Here is a 19,146-nt window from a genome sequence, read left to right as displayed (position 1 = left end):
TTTTTTTCATCAATTTTCTGTACCTTTATTTTTTATTTTTTATTTTACAATTCAAAATAACTCACCAACTAATAAATAACTTTATTTAATTAAGTATATTTATATATTACATTACATATAAAATAAACTTCAATCAAATTATATAATATCTCTATTTATTTTTAATAGTATGAATAAATTATTAATAATATTTATTATCTTAAATGTATAATTTTAAAGCAATATTGTTTAACAGCCAACATACCTTTAATACGCGTCTTCTTAAAAATATATATATAATTTGATAATATGATAAATAAATTACACCCAGTATAACATAAAGTATATAATTGTTGTTGAAGCGAGTTCACTGATAATTAGCATAATCTCCAACTAAGAGGTTATGAATTTGATCCACACTCCCCATGTTCTATATAATTTTTGTTTTTTTTAATTATTAAAGTTGAAAATAAATTTATATTTAATATCAATTTTTTAAAAATCTTATATTAATATCAACTAACTTATGTACAAAATAACATATACAAACTAATATATATGAAATTAATATAAAAATATTAAATGCTAAAGCGAACATAGCTCAGTGGTATTAGGAGGTTGTGAGTTCGATCCCCACCCCACATGTTGTGCTAATATATATATATATATATATATATATATATATAGATATATATTACAATTACAATTAATAAAAACAATTCTATTATATAATTACAAACTATATTAAATTAATATATAAATTATTTGAATATTCATAAGTGCAGAACATTATATAAATATTGCAAAATAAATATAACTATACAAATATCTTAACACATCCTTAGTATCTAAATTTCAGTCATGTAAAGTGTCACACGTCTACCTTCCCCACCAAATTTTTGTTGAATTTGACACCCAATCTTCCACACTAATTGAACTTAATTGTGAATTTTTTTTTGAGGAACTTAATTATGTTGATGCTTGAATTTTTTAATCAATAAATTTTAGAAATTTTATAATTTATATTGCATCTCGTTGAACAAATGGTAAAAAGAAACAAATGCTAAATTTGTAAATGAAACTTGTAACACTTATCTAACTCTAATAATAATTAGAGTAAACTTTATTTATTTTTTCTTTTTTTTTTCTTTAATAATACATCACAGAACAGATGCCATTTAACTAATTTACACTTTCCTCTGTTTACTTTTTCCACTTGTTTTTTTAGTCTAATTATTTTTTTAGTCAAATTAGCAGTTTAATTCTGAATAAATTAAAAGTTTAGAATAATGCGGTCCTGAATTTACTTTTTTTTTTTCTAATATCTATCGAATTTAATTATAATAAATTTTTGCGATATATGTTTTCTTTTTTATAGTAGAATTCAAAATAAAAATTAGAACCTCGGATTCTTCAGTGGGTGGAAAATAAAAATTGTATGGCAATAGAAATTTTTTTTCACAGTTTCCTACTAAAAATACTAAGTGGTCGGGTTACATTGGATGCAAAAAACAAATAAAAAAATAAAAAAGCACCAAATTTTCTAATATGAAAAATAACTATCTGCAAAAATCAGATCATAGGGAAGAAGATGCTATAAAACTGAGCCCCATACTATTTTAGTACTTTATGGCACAGATTTGGACTTCTCCAACAAAATAAAAATAAAAATAAAAATAAACAAAATCTAAAATCTTTCTGTTTTTTTTTTCTTTTTCCTTATTTCATCTTTCTTAAGCTGAAACTGTAAAACATTAATATGTTATGAAAAGTTAATGTGGCTAATTCACAATTCCTATTATTCTATTTACTTTCTTCATGCTGCAGTCTCATCAACCTCAGAATAAAACACAAAGCTTGGAAATGCTGTGGTTATATCCCTGCATTTTCAACCAAAGAAGCAAAAAAGTACTTGTGAATTTGTCGAAAATGTCGAATGAATGTATGAATTCTTTCGAGACCGAGAAAATGACTTTGGATTGTACCTTAAATAAGGGAGCGTCACGACCTTTAATAATGATGGGTTCTTGGAGACAAAACATTGCCAGTCAGACAAGTCGATCTTCCCATCTTGGTTTCTATCAGCTTCCAGAAATGTCTGCAAGCCAGAAGAAAATTTTCGTGATTCTCAGAAACACATCAAATATGTTGTTGATTCGTTAGGCACGTATCGAGACCAATAGTCTGATGTGATCGAATTTTGAAGAGCGGAGATGGCAACTCACCTTATCAAGTATCAACTCGACAGTCTCATCAGCCAACTTCATTTTTGATTCACCAAGAAGTGCTACTAACATTTGCTTAACCTGTCATAATCACATAATATAATGAAACCTCTAAACTAATATAAACGGGATCAACAAAGAATTAGAGCCCTGTCCAATCGAACTAAACAAAAGAAGAGAAATAAAATTCACAACGCGGATGAATAATGAAAAAGAAGAAACAAAACTATCTCATACCTCTTGGCGCTCGATAAAGCCCGTACTATGTAAATCATACAGCTTGAATGAAACTGCAAACAATTTTTTAACCAAATATCAGATACCAACACAAATACGAATCGAGTGGATAAAATTATCAACACTTCAAACTAAGATTGGAATGTCGTTTCTATACTTACATTTTATCTTGTCTTCAAGAGGAGTACTTGGATGGAATATATGGAGTGCTCGAACAAAGTCGCCGAAATCAATAACTCCTTTGTGCTTTACATCAAATAAATCAAAGATCTGCAGACCATAAAGAAAGGTTCTTCAATCTTACTGTGACCTCTAACAAGCAAAATAAACAAAAAATGATGCTACAGATTCTTGCCTATAAACGAGTTTTGGAAGCATCTGTATAGCATAGAGTCGATTGATATTTCAGATTATTAACATGTCCACCCAAGAGGGTATTACCTAATCAAACTATCAATCATTTGAATAGCTAAACTAGTTCGTATAACAAACATTACCCGACTTGCAAAAAGGTTTTCTTTCTTCTTATCCTTGAAAAGAGCCAAAACAAATTCTTCCTGCACATGCAAGAACATCTGTCAACACTTAACAATTGCAGATGGAAATTTGGACTTGCGTAATTCCGAGTTCATTTTATAACACGATTAACCATGATATATATAAAATATAAACGCCCCCAAGATACGTCTTGTTGTTTGAACATGAAAAACATAAGAGGTTATATCTTCCTCATAGGCAGGACTTGAAATAAAATACTGTCTAAAATTACTCGAACAGAGGGAGAGAATCAAGTATGATTAATAAAATACCTTGTTTATTAGCCCATCATCTATCACTGAACTGCTGATGCTTTTATAAAGCTCGAATAAAGCTTCGACTTCACTGACACTAACTGGAATATCAGAAAATGGCACCACAACCATGAGAAAATCAGATTAAGAATTTAAGACGCATGATTACCAGTAAAATTTAAATTAGAAAAGAAATCAGAACACTGCAACAGTATAGTAATAAGAAGACCCCATCCCTGGCCTCGAGTTATAATGAATATAAACACCTTATCAAGCTCTATAAGAAACTTTTTATGATCTGGTCCCGAAAGTTTGAAGTGTTTTTTTCAATTTAGTTCTTATTTTAAAAATTTAAACTTACTCCCTTATCTTCTAATATACTTTTAATTATACTATTTCCGTTAGTGAATGTAAAAATTGGCCAAAGATAAAAAGTTTATGATGCTCGGTGAATTTGACAAAAATTTAGAAGAAGAATTAGACCACATGACCGATTATCTTCTAATTATCATGTGACGTAAGGGACTAAATTGAAATTTCTTTAACGTTAAACAATTGAAAAAACACACTTCAACGTCAGACACAAACAAATATATAGCCTTGAATTAAAATACGCAGAACTTTGTTCATTTTCGGTGCCCGAATCCTACTGCAATCATCAAGTAAACGGAGCTCAGATCCTGATTGAACCCTCCCTCCCCTCAAGAACACCATAGTCTCATCAAATAAACCATCAAATGAGATTGATCAAAGGCCAGTCATCCGATGGCCGAACTACGGGTTTTCTCAAACTTCATCAAGAACAAACATGGCGGATAATGCAGAAATCAGAGTGAAACAGAGAACTTACAGGTTGTTTGTGAAGCAAGGAACACAGGGTCCTCGTATCCAGGGAACTGTCTTCTTCCTCTAGACGAAACACAGCCCATTTACTGAAAAGAATCGAACAGCGCACCACCAACAGCTGCTGCCTAGGCTTCACTACAACACATGGTGAAAACCCATATTTAATCTTACATTTAAGAAACCCAAAAATTCAGAACAACCATTAAAACATCCGAGGATTAGTGGACATAGAATTCAATCAAGACTGCCGAGCATGAGATTTTGCGGTAAAGCATTTTGACTTGGCCTTCTGTTGACCCCCATAATTTAAAAAAGAAAAATGTTTATTCAAAGACGAAACATCTGAATTCAATCGTAATCAATAAAATAATCCAAAAAGAAACACTAATTTCTCCTCTTCTCAATGGTCCCACGGATCCGTTTTCCTCAATTTCAGACAGAACCGGAACAAACCAAGAAATCAAATCAAATTTCAACCAAAACCCAATGGATTAAATCGGATTTCCCCCAAGAAAAACCCCAGTAACCGATTCGCTTTAATCGAAACATCCACAACAAGAACAGATGACGAAACGATAAAAATTTCCAGAGAGAAAACGATGGATTAAAAGAATAAAAGAGGGACTCACCAAGAATAATGCCCCGGAGGAAGAGAAATCCAGTAAGAAACTAAGAACCCAGAAGATAAACACAGCGAACAAGACGAAACGAGACGAAACGCGCGATCGATTGGTAAAAAGAGTAAGCGGCGGAGATACTTGGGGGGTTGAGGAAGAAATCGAAAGCGCTAATTTCGATACTCTGATTGAGCTGATTTAAATTTTCAATTCAACGGAGGACGCTAAAAACAGCGGCTGAATCCAACTCGGATGTTGGTGTTCGTTGGGGATTAACGCGAATTGGAAACCAAAGAACGCCGATTTGTTATTTATGATGATTGAGATATCTTAAAAATAATAATAATAATAATATTAGGGAAAAAAACAATAAATAAATAAATAATAGGAATCTTTCTCTTCTATCGAATCGGAGGATACAAAAGTATTTCCTGATAAACAATGTCTGTGGAAATTGGTTATTAGTGTGGTGCACGCGCCTCGTTTGCGAGCGAAGGAGAGTGAATATTCCTTAGGTTTTAATACATTTTATTATTTTACTTTTTAGGATTTATTATTTTCATATCTATATTTTGAAATTGTTTACTTCTTGATTGATATTTGCGAAAATTTACTACAATTTTTGTTTTGTAATTTTCTGTTTTAAAAGTTAGGTTTGTTTTTGCACCGTTTTATAAATTGTCACCTCTTTAAAAATAGATGGGATATAGCAGATCAAATCTCCGACCTAAAAAAGTAGGATGTCGATTATGATTAAATTATCTTCGTATTGACAATTTTTAGCTAAATATTTAAAATAAAACTACTCAAAACTATCTTTTTTCAAAATCTTATTTATAAAAAATATATAACAAAGTAATACATACTTAAAAAAATAATGTTTATAAGTCTTATTAGAATTACTTGTTAAAATTTAACTAGCTTAAAATTTGAAAACTAAGGTAAAAAGGTAGATAATTTGAGTAGGTAAGATTATGTTATATTACCCTTGTTGCATTTTTACAGATTTGCTCCTAAACAAACAAAATTAAAAGAAAAAAATTAACATCCTCCAGGTCAGTGGACACGTGTAGACGTTCAGCTTCAACTTCCAGAAGCGCTTGAAGGAGCGGAAAGAGAGTGAGTTTGGTCCGTAAACAGTCAAAGTCACGAGTCAAGACATCGCGTTCACTCCACGTGGCATCAGACTATTGGCCAAGAACAATGACTTTTTAAACTGGGCCCCGTTTCGATTTTCTCCAGAAGAAATGACACGTGTCTGAAAGAAAAATCTCATTATCGGGTCTACCGCCGATTTTTTTGTTTGCATCTGAATCTTGCGCGTGAACTGACGTGTCCACAGGCTTCCATAGTGGGAATCTGCCCCCACGTGCTGTACTTCCACACGTCACGTCAAATTTCATATATTTTGAAAAAAAGGAAAACCTTTAAAAATATATATATGAATATGTCATCATTAGTCTTTGACTAAAAATATCGAATTTCTTTTAGAATAATGTTTTATTTAAACTTATTTTTAAAATAATACTGCATTAAATAAAATTAAAGAAAAGATACATATTTTGAAACTTATTTCAAAAATAATGTTTTTGAAATTAGTCTTCTACTTGGTTCTACTTGGTCGTCTCCTCCAAAGACGACCATGCCATTTTCAGATGTTGGTCATCTCTTGAAGAGACGACATAACGATATGGGACTTTATTGGTACCACGTCTGTTTTTTTTTTAAATCAAGACATGGTCGTCAAGAGACGACCATGTGTTGGACTGCACCTCTCGATCCTTTTCTTAAAGGGATGACTTGGATATTTAAAAAAAACTAAATATTATTATATATTATATATTATAAAAATAGATTCTATTTTAGTGAATTAGCTAGTGGTGCGGTGGATGATGGTGCAGCATTCATGGTCGTCTCTTGAAGAAAGGACCGAGAGGTGCTTTAAAATTTGATAATACCTATTAAAATTTGAAGAGACGACCCAGTAGAGGACTAATTTCAAAAACATTATTTTTGGAATAAGTTTCAAAATATGTACTTTTTCTTTAATTTTATTTAATGCAACATTATTTTAAAAATAAATTTAAATAAAAACATTATTTAAAAAAATCCCAAAAATATCACTTAAACTAATATTTGTTAATATTTTAAATGAAAAAAAATGACATGACAATTAACATATAATTTATCATTTTTTAAATATGATAAATTTTGGTTGAAAATACAAAAATAAACTATAACCATTTTTTAGGGTAAAATAAACTATAACCATTGATAAATAAAAGGTGTGATTGGTTGGTAACCTAAAAACTAAAATTTGAAAATAAGAAATTCAATAAAAACTACCGGATTTATATTTCAATTTTCGAATACGTGCTTGATAGTGAATGAGAAATTGAATCTCAATTTAAAAATTGTTCTGTGTGTTTAATAATATATCTGCACACTAATGATAGTTACCAATTAAATGTTTAGATCAATTTAAAATATTATTAGTTAATTTATAAATACATATATTATAAATTATGTATAATGATTATTTTACAATATTATATAATTTATAATATACTATGTTTTACATATTCTAATCATAGCGTAAATGAAATGAATTTATAATATGAAATAATATATTTACCAAAATTTTATCGTTTTAATATAATTATGCATTTTATATTTCAAATTTAGAATATAGAAACACCACAAATGTAAAAAAAATTGTTTTCATAATTTATATTGTTTTGATCTTTGAAAACACATCTATCAAATGACATTCTCTATCAAACAAGTCATAAGATCTTTGTAGAAAAAATTTAGACGTGTTGTTCCATGTTATGTCACATCAATTTTTGGTTCGAAGTATTTAAGATACTTGTTCAAAATATATATTTTTTTAACATTTATAAAAGATTAAAAGTAATATTTAAAAATCTTTAAATAATGGGTATATTTTTAGGACAAAATAAAAAAACCACTTTATTTATTTACTTTTTAACAATAAATTGAAAGTATGGGATTTTAATTTCTAGCCTCAATACTCAAAAGGAAATAATAGGTACTAATTATCGTTAAGCTATGTCGATATTGGCTACACTAGTTTATTTTAAAAGTATATAATTATTATGTATTGTTCAAAAATAGTATTAAAAAACTATTCTTTAACTTCATAGAATTATAATTTTCTTTTTGTAAACATGAGAAACACATTTAAATAACGCTATTTTTGGATTATAAGTTGTTTTTTTTTCATTTTAGATGGAGTAGTTCCACGTGAATACTAACTAAAATGAGAGTGACAGAAATCTTGAACATTTTGTTAAAAAGAAAAAAATCAACCTTTTCTTTCTTTTTTTTTTCCCTTATATTAGCAGAGGTTAGATATATATCTTATTCCTAAATTTATTATTATTTTTTTGGTCAAAATTTAGAACCTCACATTTTTAGTTTATGTTTTTGCTTTTTCTAGTCAGGGTTATTTGTTCCTGAGTTTATGGAATAGAACTAGTCTTCCATTTTTGTAGCATTTATAAGTTAGTTTGTTTTATATATATAGACGAATTTATCGCAGTTATTAGAAAGTATAGTTATAAATACTCTTGCCGTATTTTTTCAGGGTGTGTTACAAAATAGACATCAGTTTTCACTGTTTGTAGTTTTATTCTTTTTTTTTTTCTCATTTCAGTAACGTTTAAAAAGTTTTAATTTTCTTTTCAAAATTTCAATTTACTCCCCATTATTTTTAAATATTAAAATTGGTCAGTGATGAAGTACTTTACATAATATTTAGAAAATTAATATAAATTTTAGAGAAAACAACATGTCATTAAGATAGGGAAACTCAAATTTTGTATGCAAATTTCTTAGAATTTGGGGAAAATTACAAATTCTAATTCCTCATATTACATTTGTCCTCTTCTAAATTTATGTAAAAAAAAAAAGTAACTAAATATTTCGATAAGTTTAGCATTAGATAATTTTGAAGTTTACCACTGCATTTTTCTTTTGGAAAATTAAAATAGACATGTAATTACCAAAATGTATTCAAATTATAAGTTTTGTATGTGAATTTTGATTGTTTAATGAGTTTGTAAATAGGAAAAATAAAAGTCTAATTGGTGTATTTCGTAGGGGAGTTGTCGAAGACAACCCAGGGTCAGCAGTCCAGATCTCCTAAGATCTCAGCATGCTTTGCTTCCTAGTAAAGCAACTAGGAAGTCACCCGAGGTCATCAAGCCGAAGATTGAACCAGGTCAAACACGCTTAACTTCGGACGTTAATACTAGGATTCAACTTCTGAGGGAAGTAAGTCAAACCCTAAAGGTATGCTCACAACATCATATACTTTATACTCAATTACTCCGATTTTAATTTAAGCATCGGAGCCCGTGTGGCTAGATCCACACTGGTTTTAGTTCTATTATGCTTTGTACGTCTTATTGATCCCTTTATTTTAGAAGATTGGTGCAAATTTGACGAGATCCTAGAGAGCTAAATTTATGAATCAACGTATCTAAACTTTAGAAATTCTAATAAAATTATTAACTTTTAATCTTCTGTTTCCTCATAGGTTACTAAAAATGTATAGATCGAGACTTTATTAACACAAGCTTGAAATTAAAGTACTTGTTAAATAAAAAATTGAAAGTTCATAAACTAAAAATATATTATACAAATATTGAAAATTTGTTACTTGGGTATTTTTCAAAACTGGTAAATTTATTAAAGACGTTTTTGAAAATTTAGATACCAAATTTATAAATCAGCCAATCATTTTTCTGTGGGATGTCAAATCAAAAGTTCCCCATCAATACCAACCCTATTCCGCGTGGATTTTCTGAAGACCACTTTGATACCATGGCACAAATAGCACAGAAGCGAAAAAAAAAAAAAAAATATATATATATATATATATATATATATATATATATACAAAAGAAAAAAAAAACAGTTAATTTTAACGTTTTGTGATAATAAAAAAAGGTAATTGAAAATCTGACCATGATGAAATTAAAACTTTAAAATTGAAAAAGTAACACAAAATCCTGTCAAACCGAACATAGTTCAAGTGATCAAGATACTTATCTCTTGACTAAAAAAGGTCATGGATTCGAACCCCCACATGTCGTCTTGGATACACGATACTTAATGAGTTCTGCACAAATTTGGAGAAAACTGAAAAAAAATTTAGTTTTTGAAGGAATTTATATTGTTCTATTAAATGACTTAAATGTCTCCTTTTAAGTTTATGCAAGTTTGTTAAGTATTATGTCACCTAAGTTTATCATACAAGTTTATCCTTCGTCAATTTTAACATCAATAAACGAATACGGTATGGTTAAAAAATACAAAAGTATGGTGACCAAATTGAAATTTGTTTTAACAATAAGGATCGGATGGAAAAAGAAGAACCATGACACAATTATAGCCAAATGTACATGTGAAGGTATAATTTAGTTATGTAATGTACATCGGACGGTGGTGAAAGCGTGGAGGAGAGTAGAAGATTGGATCGTACGGTGTGGGTTTAGCCGACAGGGATTGGCCGCTGCACCCACCACACCGACACATTTGAACGTCAAGACCAACGATTTCTGTCCACTTCTTTTGACTACACATCCACGCAATCTTGTTGGCCCACGTGTCAACGTCCGCCACGTGGCCTATCTTCACGCCCACGTGTCCAGATCCCTCCATTAGAAGAAAAAGAGAGAGACGAAATATATATATATATATACTTGTTGTCTTTTCTATACACCGAACTATATGATTTTATTTATCGAAAAGAAATTTCAACTTTCAGAACATCGAATTTGACTTGTGAAAATTCAAAGTGATTAGTTTAGTTATTAAATTTATTATACACACAACACTTGAATGACGTGATTATATGTATGTACCGACGTAGTTATGTATTGAATCATATATAGATTGGTTTAGATGGATCGTGATTGTTAAATCATATATTTTAAATATTTTAAAATCAAAATGAAGTAAACCTCGAAGTTTATAAATGAAAATATGATAAAATCATACTATTATCTATTTTTTTCTCTATAGAGTACTACAGTAATTTAAATAGGATAATCAAGGTCTTAATTTTTTATCGACATGTCAACATTTCTAATTCGACATTAACCTAAGTGAATAAACATTTCGATAGTATAATAAAAATTCGATAAAATATAAAAAATATAAAGACAAAATATACAAATTATAAACCTAAAATCACTAATGTAGTGACATTATATTAATAATAATAATTGTTAACTTATTTAAAATTTTGAAATTCTTATTTGTTATCGACGCTTTTATTTTTATAATCTGTACATAAATATCTATCCGCGTCGACAATGATTTTATCGATATTTCTATCGATATTTAAAAAATAATTGAGACATTGACATTTTTAAAACATTGCTTAAGAGTAGAGATTACAAATAATTAAACTACATTTAGTTCAATAATCTCATTTGATTGTTACATTTTATAGATATGGCAACTTGTGATAGCAAGTTTAATTTGTACATTGTGTGTTTGAATTCCGACAGAAAAGTAATGCAAATACGGTTTTATTTAATATGTTTTTAGTTGACAAAATTACGATTAAAATACAAATTTGGTTATTTAAAATGATGTTCAATTATAAAAGTCAACAAGTCAAAAGATCGGCGGAATATACAACAGAATATGCTATTTACTTATTTATTGACAAATTCTTTTACCACTATTTTCCCCCAAGCATCCCCAAAGTCTTCAATCTTGAATTTTACTAATCTTTTCCACCAATCTTCCAACCTCTTATTTATGTTAGCTGACTATAAAAAAAAATGCACTAATTTTAGTGTTATTTATTTTATTTTTGTTAATTCGTGACTTGGATTTTAAAATTTATTTTTATTATTTGTTAATTTGTGTTATATTAATTTCGTTTTTCCGTAGGTGGAGCACGGGATGATGGGCTTGGACGAGTAAATTCGACAAGAACTCCGATGACCCATAAACTCTAGTGTTGGGCTTTCTGATGGGCCCAGTTACCTTGTTTACGATGGTGAAACTGGGCCTGGTCGGGCCCACTGGTCCAGGTAGGAGAGAGATTTAGCCTCCAACGATGTCGTATTGTTGCTCGCTGTAAAATCCGTCGACCCAACTGTCAACTCCCTTCTCCGCGCCCTCATTTTCCCGCCACCGTCGGAAAGCAAACCCTAGCGACATCGCCATTGGCAGTTTGGAAGAGCTTCAATCGAATCCTATGGTTCAATTTCACGAGCACATAATCACAGAGCTTCTGGAGGACTCTAATGGAGGTTTAGTAATAATCTCTTCAGGTTTGAATCTTGCGAAGCTTGTTTCCTCCCTCCTCCTCCTTCACTCTCCGTGCCAGGGCACTTTGCTTCTCATATCTCCATCTTCTCACTACCAAATCTCGCTCAAATCCCAAATCCTTTTCTACCTCAAGCGTCATCAATCCGATTCTCTAACTTTCCCCTCTGAAATCTCTGCCGACCTCCCTGCTCATCACCGTCTTTCTCTCTACTCCTCCGGGTCTGCTTTTTTCGTCACCCCTCGAATTCTTATCGTTGATCTTCTCACGCATAAACTTCCCACTTCTAACATTGCCGGGCTTATTCTTCTCAACGCGCATTCTCTATCGGAAACATCCACCGAAGCTTTCATTGTCCGAATCATCCGCTCCCACAATCGAAATGCCTATGTTCGAGTTTTTTCTGATAAGCCACACGCGATGGTTTCTGGGTTTGCTAAGTCAGAGCGGATCATGAAGTGCTTGTACGTTCGTAGGTTGCATTTGTGGCCGAGGTTTCAAGTTTACGTTTCGGAGGACTTGGAGAGGAACCCACCAGACGTGGTGGATATAAGGGTGCCAATGACGAAATACATGGTGGGGATACAAAAATCCATAATTGAGGTTATGGACGCGTGCTTGAAGGAGATGAGGAAGACTAATAAAGTTGATGTTGAGGATTTGACAGTTGAGAATGGGTTATTCAAATCATTCGACGAAATTGTGAGGCGGCAGTTGGATCCAATTTGGCATACATTAGGGAAAAGGACGAAGCAGCTCGTGTCAGACTTGAAAACTTTGAGGAAATTGTTGGATTATCTTGTTAGGTTTGATACAAAATTTAGTTTTTCTTGATAATACTTTTTCTGTTTGGTTTTATTCTGTTATTATATACATATGTATGTACATGTTTGTCTGTACTGGGGTGTGAAATTACTCAGTTTTTTTTAACTTTGTCAGGGAATTAAATTAGTGGCTGTAATAAGTGGTTTAGCATTACTTTGACGGTGAATAATGAAAGGATCGCTCTCTGGTAACACTAAATTGCCTATGGTTTTGTGAAATGACATTTGGGTAGGTACGATGCAGTGACTTTCTTGAAGTATCTGGATACTCTGAGGGTGTCTGAGAGCTTTAGGTCTGTCTGGATATTTGCAGAAGCGAGCTACAAGATCTTTGACTATGCTAAGAAACGGGTATATCGATTTGTTAGAGCTGATGGTTCGAAAGTATTTGAGCAGGGTAAGGGTGTGGTTGGCAAAAGGCGAAAATTGAAAGGAGACAACAAGAATGAGGAAGAGGGTGAGGGCATAGGTTTATGAATTTATTTATATTTTTCCCACATCTATCGCATGAATTCAGATCTGCTATATAGAATACGGTAGAATTGGGGAAAGGGGGAAAAAATAGAGAAACTGCAGAAACATGGGTCAGAAATGAGTTATATGGTATAGCTTTAAGCATTATTATTTAATTGGTTTGTGTCTATTTTTCTGATAGTTATTTGCTAACTCTCACCAGGTACGACTGGTAGGATAACTTTGGATGAAGTTCTGGAAGAGGCGCCAAAGTGGAAGGTCTTACGTGTGAGTGAGTGAGTTCCAGTTTCCGTGCAACATTTTCTGTTCGATAATCGTAAATATTGGTTAGAAAATTTAGCCTCCAAGGACCGCCCCATTGGAAAGGGCATGAATTTTGTGGTTATGGTATCATATATGATGAGGTTTTGTGTTCAAATTTTTGGGCAAGCTTAATACCAAATATCCTTAATGTCTACTGAAGCCGCATCTTGGAACAGGTGCGGATGCCCTTGATTTCAGTGGTAGAAAGCTAAAGAGCTATCTATTCTGATATTTGGTTTAGTTTTGGTCTTTCAACCAATGTCTTTCAGAAGTCGGCATTTTTTTAATTTTTTATGGTTTTATGAAACAGAAGAAGACACGAAGCTCAGTAAGAATTTGAAAAGTTAAATTCTTATCATTATTCACAGGATGTTCTCGAAGAAATAGAAGAGGAAAGAAAGAAGCGGCTCTCTGAAGGAGAAGAGAATCTGCTAGAAAGTGATGAGGACAGCAGTGGCATTGTTCTAGTGGCATGCAAAGATGAGCGCTCATGCATGCAGCTGGAAGAATGCATTATGAACAGCCCGCAGAAGGTCATTTGGCTCTCTAATAGTTTTGAATTATTTATTTCTTGTTAGTGGAGTTATATTTACTTCGACTTTCACGATGCACTTTTTATTTTGGCCGTGCGGCATATTCAATGGTTTATTCTGGAACCTAAATGTATTTAAATGTACTCTAACTGCATACAGCCCTGGTATACTTTCTGTATTTTGTGCGAAGTGTCGCTGAGTTCCAGGTCAGACATTTTAAAGTACGGTTGCAGGCATTCCATGAAGATTCCCACTTTCACTTTGGGCCTCGCATTTGAACCCTTCACTGGATTTAAATAGTTATACAATTGGATCTGACAATTTTTTTGAAGAATATTTGATTTTGTGGAGAATTAGTTTCTCCAAAATCACTGACCTATGATGTCCTTCTTATCTTATGTTTCAGTTGTGTTCTTTTTTTACAACAGTCTTACCAGAAAAAGAAAGAACTTGAAGATTATGGCCACAACTTCGAATGGAAATGAAATTGCTTAACTATTTGCATGTTGAAGTATTAAGCACATGTAGATACAATTTCAAAGCATAATTTTCTCTCAGAATTCTAGAAATGGGTCGTAGAAGATGTACACTTCTCCAAATTTTTGCTTATTCTGTTTCATTTGAAGATGGAAAAGGAAAACTATCTCAATGGTATATGTTATCAGATATTTAGAGTTACAATGTATTTTCTTGTGAAGGTCCTACGGGAAGAATGGGAGAATTACTTGCTGAACAAAATACAACTGCGTGACATGAAACCCCATAATAAAAAGAAACACAAGAATCCCAAAGGTTTTGGGGTTCTTGATGGAGTAGTTACGATAACACCTGTACAAAATGCTGAAGCTAGCAGCTTAAACAAACAGGAACGTGATGCACTATTAGCAGCAGCATCAGAAATAAGAAATCGAGAAAAAAATGATTCTGCTGTTGGGGGTGATCGACGGAATGACATGGATGGTACAGAACAAGCCACAGGAAAGAGAGAAGAAAGGAGTAAAAAAGGTGCTTCCAAGACTAATAATCCGGGGGATAAAAGAACAGTTGATAATCAGAAGGTAGCAATTGCCGATCCCCAGCCTAAAGATGATAATAAGGGATATTCAAAGGGAAAGAGAAAACTAAGGAGTAAAAAGGTTGCCGTCAATGTTGGGGATTCTAAGGATAAAAACGTTGGAAATCATAAAGCAACAATAGATGATGAAGTTGAAGCATGTCCATCAGGTTGTGAAGATCAGATGAATAAGAAAAATCCAATGGTTTTGGATGGGTTTTCTGAAGCCGCTTGCCTAGCTGCACCTTCAGAGGAAGGGAAGGAGGGAGAAGAGCTGAAGCTGCTACCTCCAGTGCAGTTTTATGCCCTTGAAAGCGATCAACCTGTCCTAGACACCTTGAAGCCTTCCATTGTTATTGTGTACCATCCAGATGTAACTTTTGTGAGGCAGATAGAAGTCTATAAAGCTGAGAATCCATCAAAACATTTGAAGGTCTATTTTATTTTCTATGAAGATTCTACTGAGGTGCAAAAATTTGAGGCGAGCATTCGGAGGGAGAACAGGGCATTTGAATCTTTGATCAGACAGAAGTCACTGATGATGATCCCAGTTGATCAGGCTAGTTCTCATGGAATCATCTATCTTTTTTTCTGATATTTCTGGAATTAAATTGTTAATGACGTTTATTTTTCTCATTTGGAATTCACAATCTGTTAGTATCAGACGGACTATGGGATTTTATATGCCAGGGGTATATCACAAGGGTTTATTTTACCTTTCTTGTTCCTTTTACATTTTTTCTTGGTTTTGTCATGTACTGTAGTGTTTGTCTTCTATGTTTGTGGTTTTCTTCACTGACATGGAAGGTGCTCTACTACTTATGTTGCCCCACTCTGGTGGAAATTGTAGGAGTTTCGAATTGTTTCAAAGGACGTAGTAAACAATGTTATTTCTTGCTGTAGCAACTATTTATAAACACATAAGTGCCTATGATAGGAAATGTTCTACATATATTTAGTTAGGAAATTGAATTCGTTGATATTTTTAGTAATTTGTGGTCTTGTTAGACTTTTAAACTCTCTAGTTTCTAATATTGCCTTTTTCTAGTTGGTTTCCTTAACATGGGTGGATTGTTTACTGGATTGTACCTCTTGAGATGTTTAATTACACTATTTATACTGTTTGGCAACTCATTGGAATCATCTTTGTCCCAAGCAGAATGGCTACTGCTTAGGATTAAACTCGTCCGTAGAACCACAAGCTACAACACAGAATTCAACAAGAAAGGCCGGTGGAAGAAAGGACGTGGAGAAAGAAATGCAGGTGTGTGATGTGATATTTCCTAATCTTCTTTGCTTCCTTCTATTATTTCTTAAACATGTTTTTTTGATAAATTTTACTTCTTCAGGTCATTGTGGACATGCGGGAGTTTATGAGTAGCCTTCCAAATGTTCTTCACCAGAAAGGCATGCGCATAATTCCAGTGACATTAGAAGTTGGGGATTATATTCTTTCACCCCTTATATGCGTTGAGAGAAAGAGTATTCAGGATCTCTTCATGAGCTTTGCTTCAGGACGCCTTTATCATCAAGTAGACACAATGGTGCGCTATTACAGAATACCTGTTCTACTAATTGAATTCTCACAGGACAAAAGCTTCTCGTTTCAGGTAACTTGAGCATGTGTACTGAGAAGTGCTGAGTTCCGGTTTCATGATGATAGTTCTGACTCAATAATCTTCCCCCTTGCAGTCTGCAAGTGATATTGGTGACGATGTGACACCAACAAACATTATGTCTAAGCTTTCGCTGCTCGTTCTTCATTTTCCCCGTCTTCGAATAATTTGGTCTCGCAGTCTCCATGCTACTGCTGAAATATTTGCCTCTCTGAAGGCAAATCAAGATGAACCTGATGAAACCAAGGCTGTTAGAGTTGGGGTTCCATCTGAGGAGGGCATTGTCGAAAATGATGTGAGGTAAGATTGATATATAGCCTTCTGTCCTTCTCTCTTTATCTCTCTTTTATAGGTAAGAAAGGAATACAATATGGCTGATATCTTAAACAAGTAGCAGTTCAGATTGGCACATGTTTAGGTGCCGATCTACTGTCGACAGAATTATTGGCACCCATAATAGGATTCTAATAGAAAGAAGCAGTTATTTTGTGTTTTTCCAGAAGTAAAAGCACTAATCTCAAAAGTTAGAGCCACACAGTATGTTTAGTAAAATGAATCATTCTGGGTTGACTTGATAGTCAATAAGGGCTCATGAAAAAGTAAAAAGTTTAGGTAGAATGGGTTCAATTCATGGTCTACTCTTGATTTATTATTCTAAGAATACGATTTATAAAATGAACTATTGTCAAACTAAATTGTTTGGTGCCATGTCGATTTCAGAGCGGAAAATTACAACACCTCAGCCGTGGAGTTTCTAAGGCGACTTCCGGGTGTAACGGATTCAAATTACAGGGCAATAATGGATGGATGCAAGAGCTTAGCAGAGCTCTCCCTTCTACCTGTTGAGAAGCTTGCAGTACTAATGGGTGGACAGCAAGCTGCAAGAACTCTCAGAGACTTCCTTGATGCGAAGTATCCAACCTTATTGTGATTGATTTATTGAGGCCGAGGCCTCTTTATTATCTTTCTTCAACCTTCCAATCCAACTTCAGAGCTGTGAAGAAAAGGAGGCTTTATTTAACCATAATTCTTCATTACAAAATTTCACACAGTTTCTAATTTTATGCAAAATAGATTCTTAACTAAATTTATAAAGTTATTGTACAATTGTTTTATTGGTCTTCCTACCTTTTGTTAGGTTTAAGTCTTCTTGTACTGCTCTGAATGTGTGTACAATTATTCAAGGGAGTTTCTGAGCTTCATCTGAATCATAATGTAGAATTTTTTTCTAGACTATGTATGGATAAAGAGATAGTTTGTATAGGGGCGAGTTCGTCTGGTCTATTTGAAATCGTTTCTTGGAGGTGCTTGGAGTTTATCTGGCTCTTAACAGAGTGTTGGCGATTTCCCACTTTTTGTGGGGTGTTCGGTTTGAGAGGAATAGTAGAATTTTAATGGTTGTGACTTGTGAGACGTGAGGAAGAAATCTGGGATATTATTAGATTTAATTCTTTCTAGGGAAGATTTTTTGTAATTATCAGTTATGGGTTTTTGCAGCCCTTTTTTATAGGTAGATCCTTTTTGTTGAGTTTATATTTTTCATTTCTTCTGAAGTGTGGTTTCTTATGAAAAAAAAAAGAGCAAAAAAGGAAATATTTTAAATTTCATGATTATTTTCTTGTCAGCAGAATTCCTTGATTTATTAATATTCTTAATTTCGTGTATCCAACAAAAACTGCTAGAAAAATTATGCGAACCAATATTCTTAATTTCGTCTTTCGACTCACGCATCAGTTCATGAAATTTATGAATTATGTAAGTATGAATTTATCCGACAAATTAACTTTTGAAATCAATGTGCATAAAAAAACGAAGTGGAAATAGTAATTTCGGATATTTAACTTTGGTACTTAAAATATAATGTTTTAAAAAGTAGAAACTAAACAAAACTAGTCATCTTTGAGATAATTCTCAATCTAATTCTTAATCTTTTAAAAATTTCAATTTTAATTTTATTCACAATGAGTTATAAATTCTCAATTGAATCTTACTAAAAAATGTTAGGATTTGGTAATACAAAATAATGTGTGATTAAGTTGTTATTTTATTAACATATTTAGACACGTGAGCACATCGAGTATTAAAAATAGATTCGGTTGATGGATGAGTTAGATTTCATATATCAAGTAGCATTCGAGTTATATATCCACATCTCTAAATATGTCAATAAAATAATAATTTAATAATAAATCAACTTTTTCTTAACTAATCTTCTAACGGAGAAAAAACGAAAAAATAAAATTGAAAAATTTCAAAACATCAGTTGCCATGAAACTATTTATGAAGCTCGTTTTATTTAAAATAATAATATCTGAGTGAAAGTAATATT

General features: G+C 32.3%; 2 protein-coding genes across 4 annotated transcripts; one reads left to right on the top strand and one right to left on the bottom strand.

Annotated features, from left to right (window-relative positions):
• Positions 1-1,559: 1,559 nt before the first annotated feature.
• LOC111026171 (calcineurin B-like protein 1) lies at positions 1,560-5,022 on the bottom strand. Of its 3 annotated transcripts, none has more exons than XM_022304198.2 (9): positions 4,708-5,019; positions 4,083-4,208; positions 3,251-3,333; positions 2,939-2,998; positions 2,603-2,711; positions 2,442-2,494; positions 2,205-2,285; positions 1,965-2,077; positions 1,560-1,859 (listed from the first exon to the last, which is right to left on the bottom strand). In XM_022304198.2, exons 2-9 carry the CDS (start codon positions 4,159-4,161, stop codon positions 1,796-1,798), a joined length of 642 nt encoding a protein of 213 aa, XP_022159890.1. In that variant the 5' UTR covers positions 4,162-4,208; positions 4,708-5,019; the 3' UTR covers positions 1,560-1,795. The 3 variants fall into 3 exon arrangements, with proteins under 3 accessions (XP_022159890.1, XP_022159889.1, XP_087981882.1); XM_022304197.2 differs by having other exon boundaries at positions 4,083-4,213; positions 4,708-5,018; XM_088125756.1 differs by lacking the exon at positions 2,939-2,998 and having other exon boundaries at positions 4,083-4,213; positions 4,708-5,022.
• Positions 5,023-11,813: 6,791 nt separating this feature from the next.
• UVH1 (Restriction endonuclease, type II-like superfamily protein) lies at positions 11,814-17,932 on the top strand. Its single transcript, XM_022302998.2, has 9 exons — positions 11,814-12,819; positions 13,071-13,294; positions 13,514-13,578; positions 13,983-14,147; positions 14,846-15,760; positions 16,361-16,465; positions 16,551-16,811; positions 16,894-17,117; positions 17,538-17,932. Exons 1-9 carry the CDS (start codon positions 11,942-11,944, stop codon positions 17,746-17,748), a joined length of 3,048 nt encoding a protein of 1,015 aa, XP_022158690.1. The 5' UTR covers positions 11,814-11,941; the 3' UTR covers positions 17,749-17,932.
• Positions 17,933-19,146: the final 1,214 nt, after the last annotated feature.

This window comes from Momordica charantia (assembly GCF_013281855.1).
Source record: "Momordica charantia cultivar OHB3-1 chromosome 6 unlocalized genomic scaffold, Mcharantia_2.0 BLBB01000006.1, whole genome shotgun sequence".
NCBI lineage: Eukaryota > Viridiplantae > Streptophyta > Magnoliopsida > Cucurbitales > Cucurbitaceae > Momordica > Momordica charantia.
This window is presented reverse-complemented; position numbering and strand designations above follow the sequence as displayed.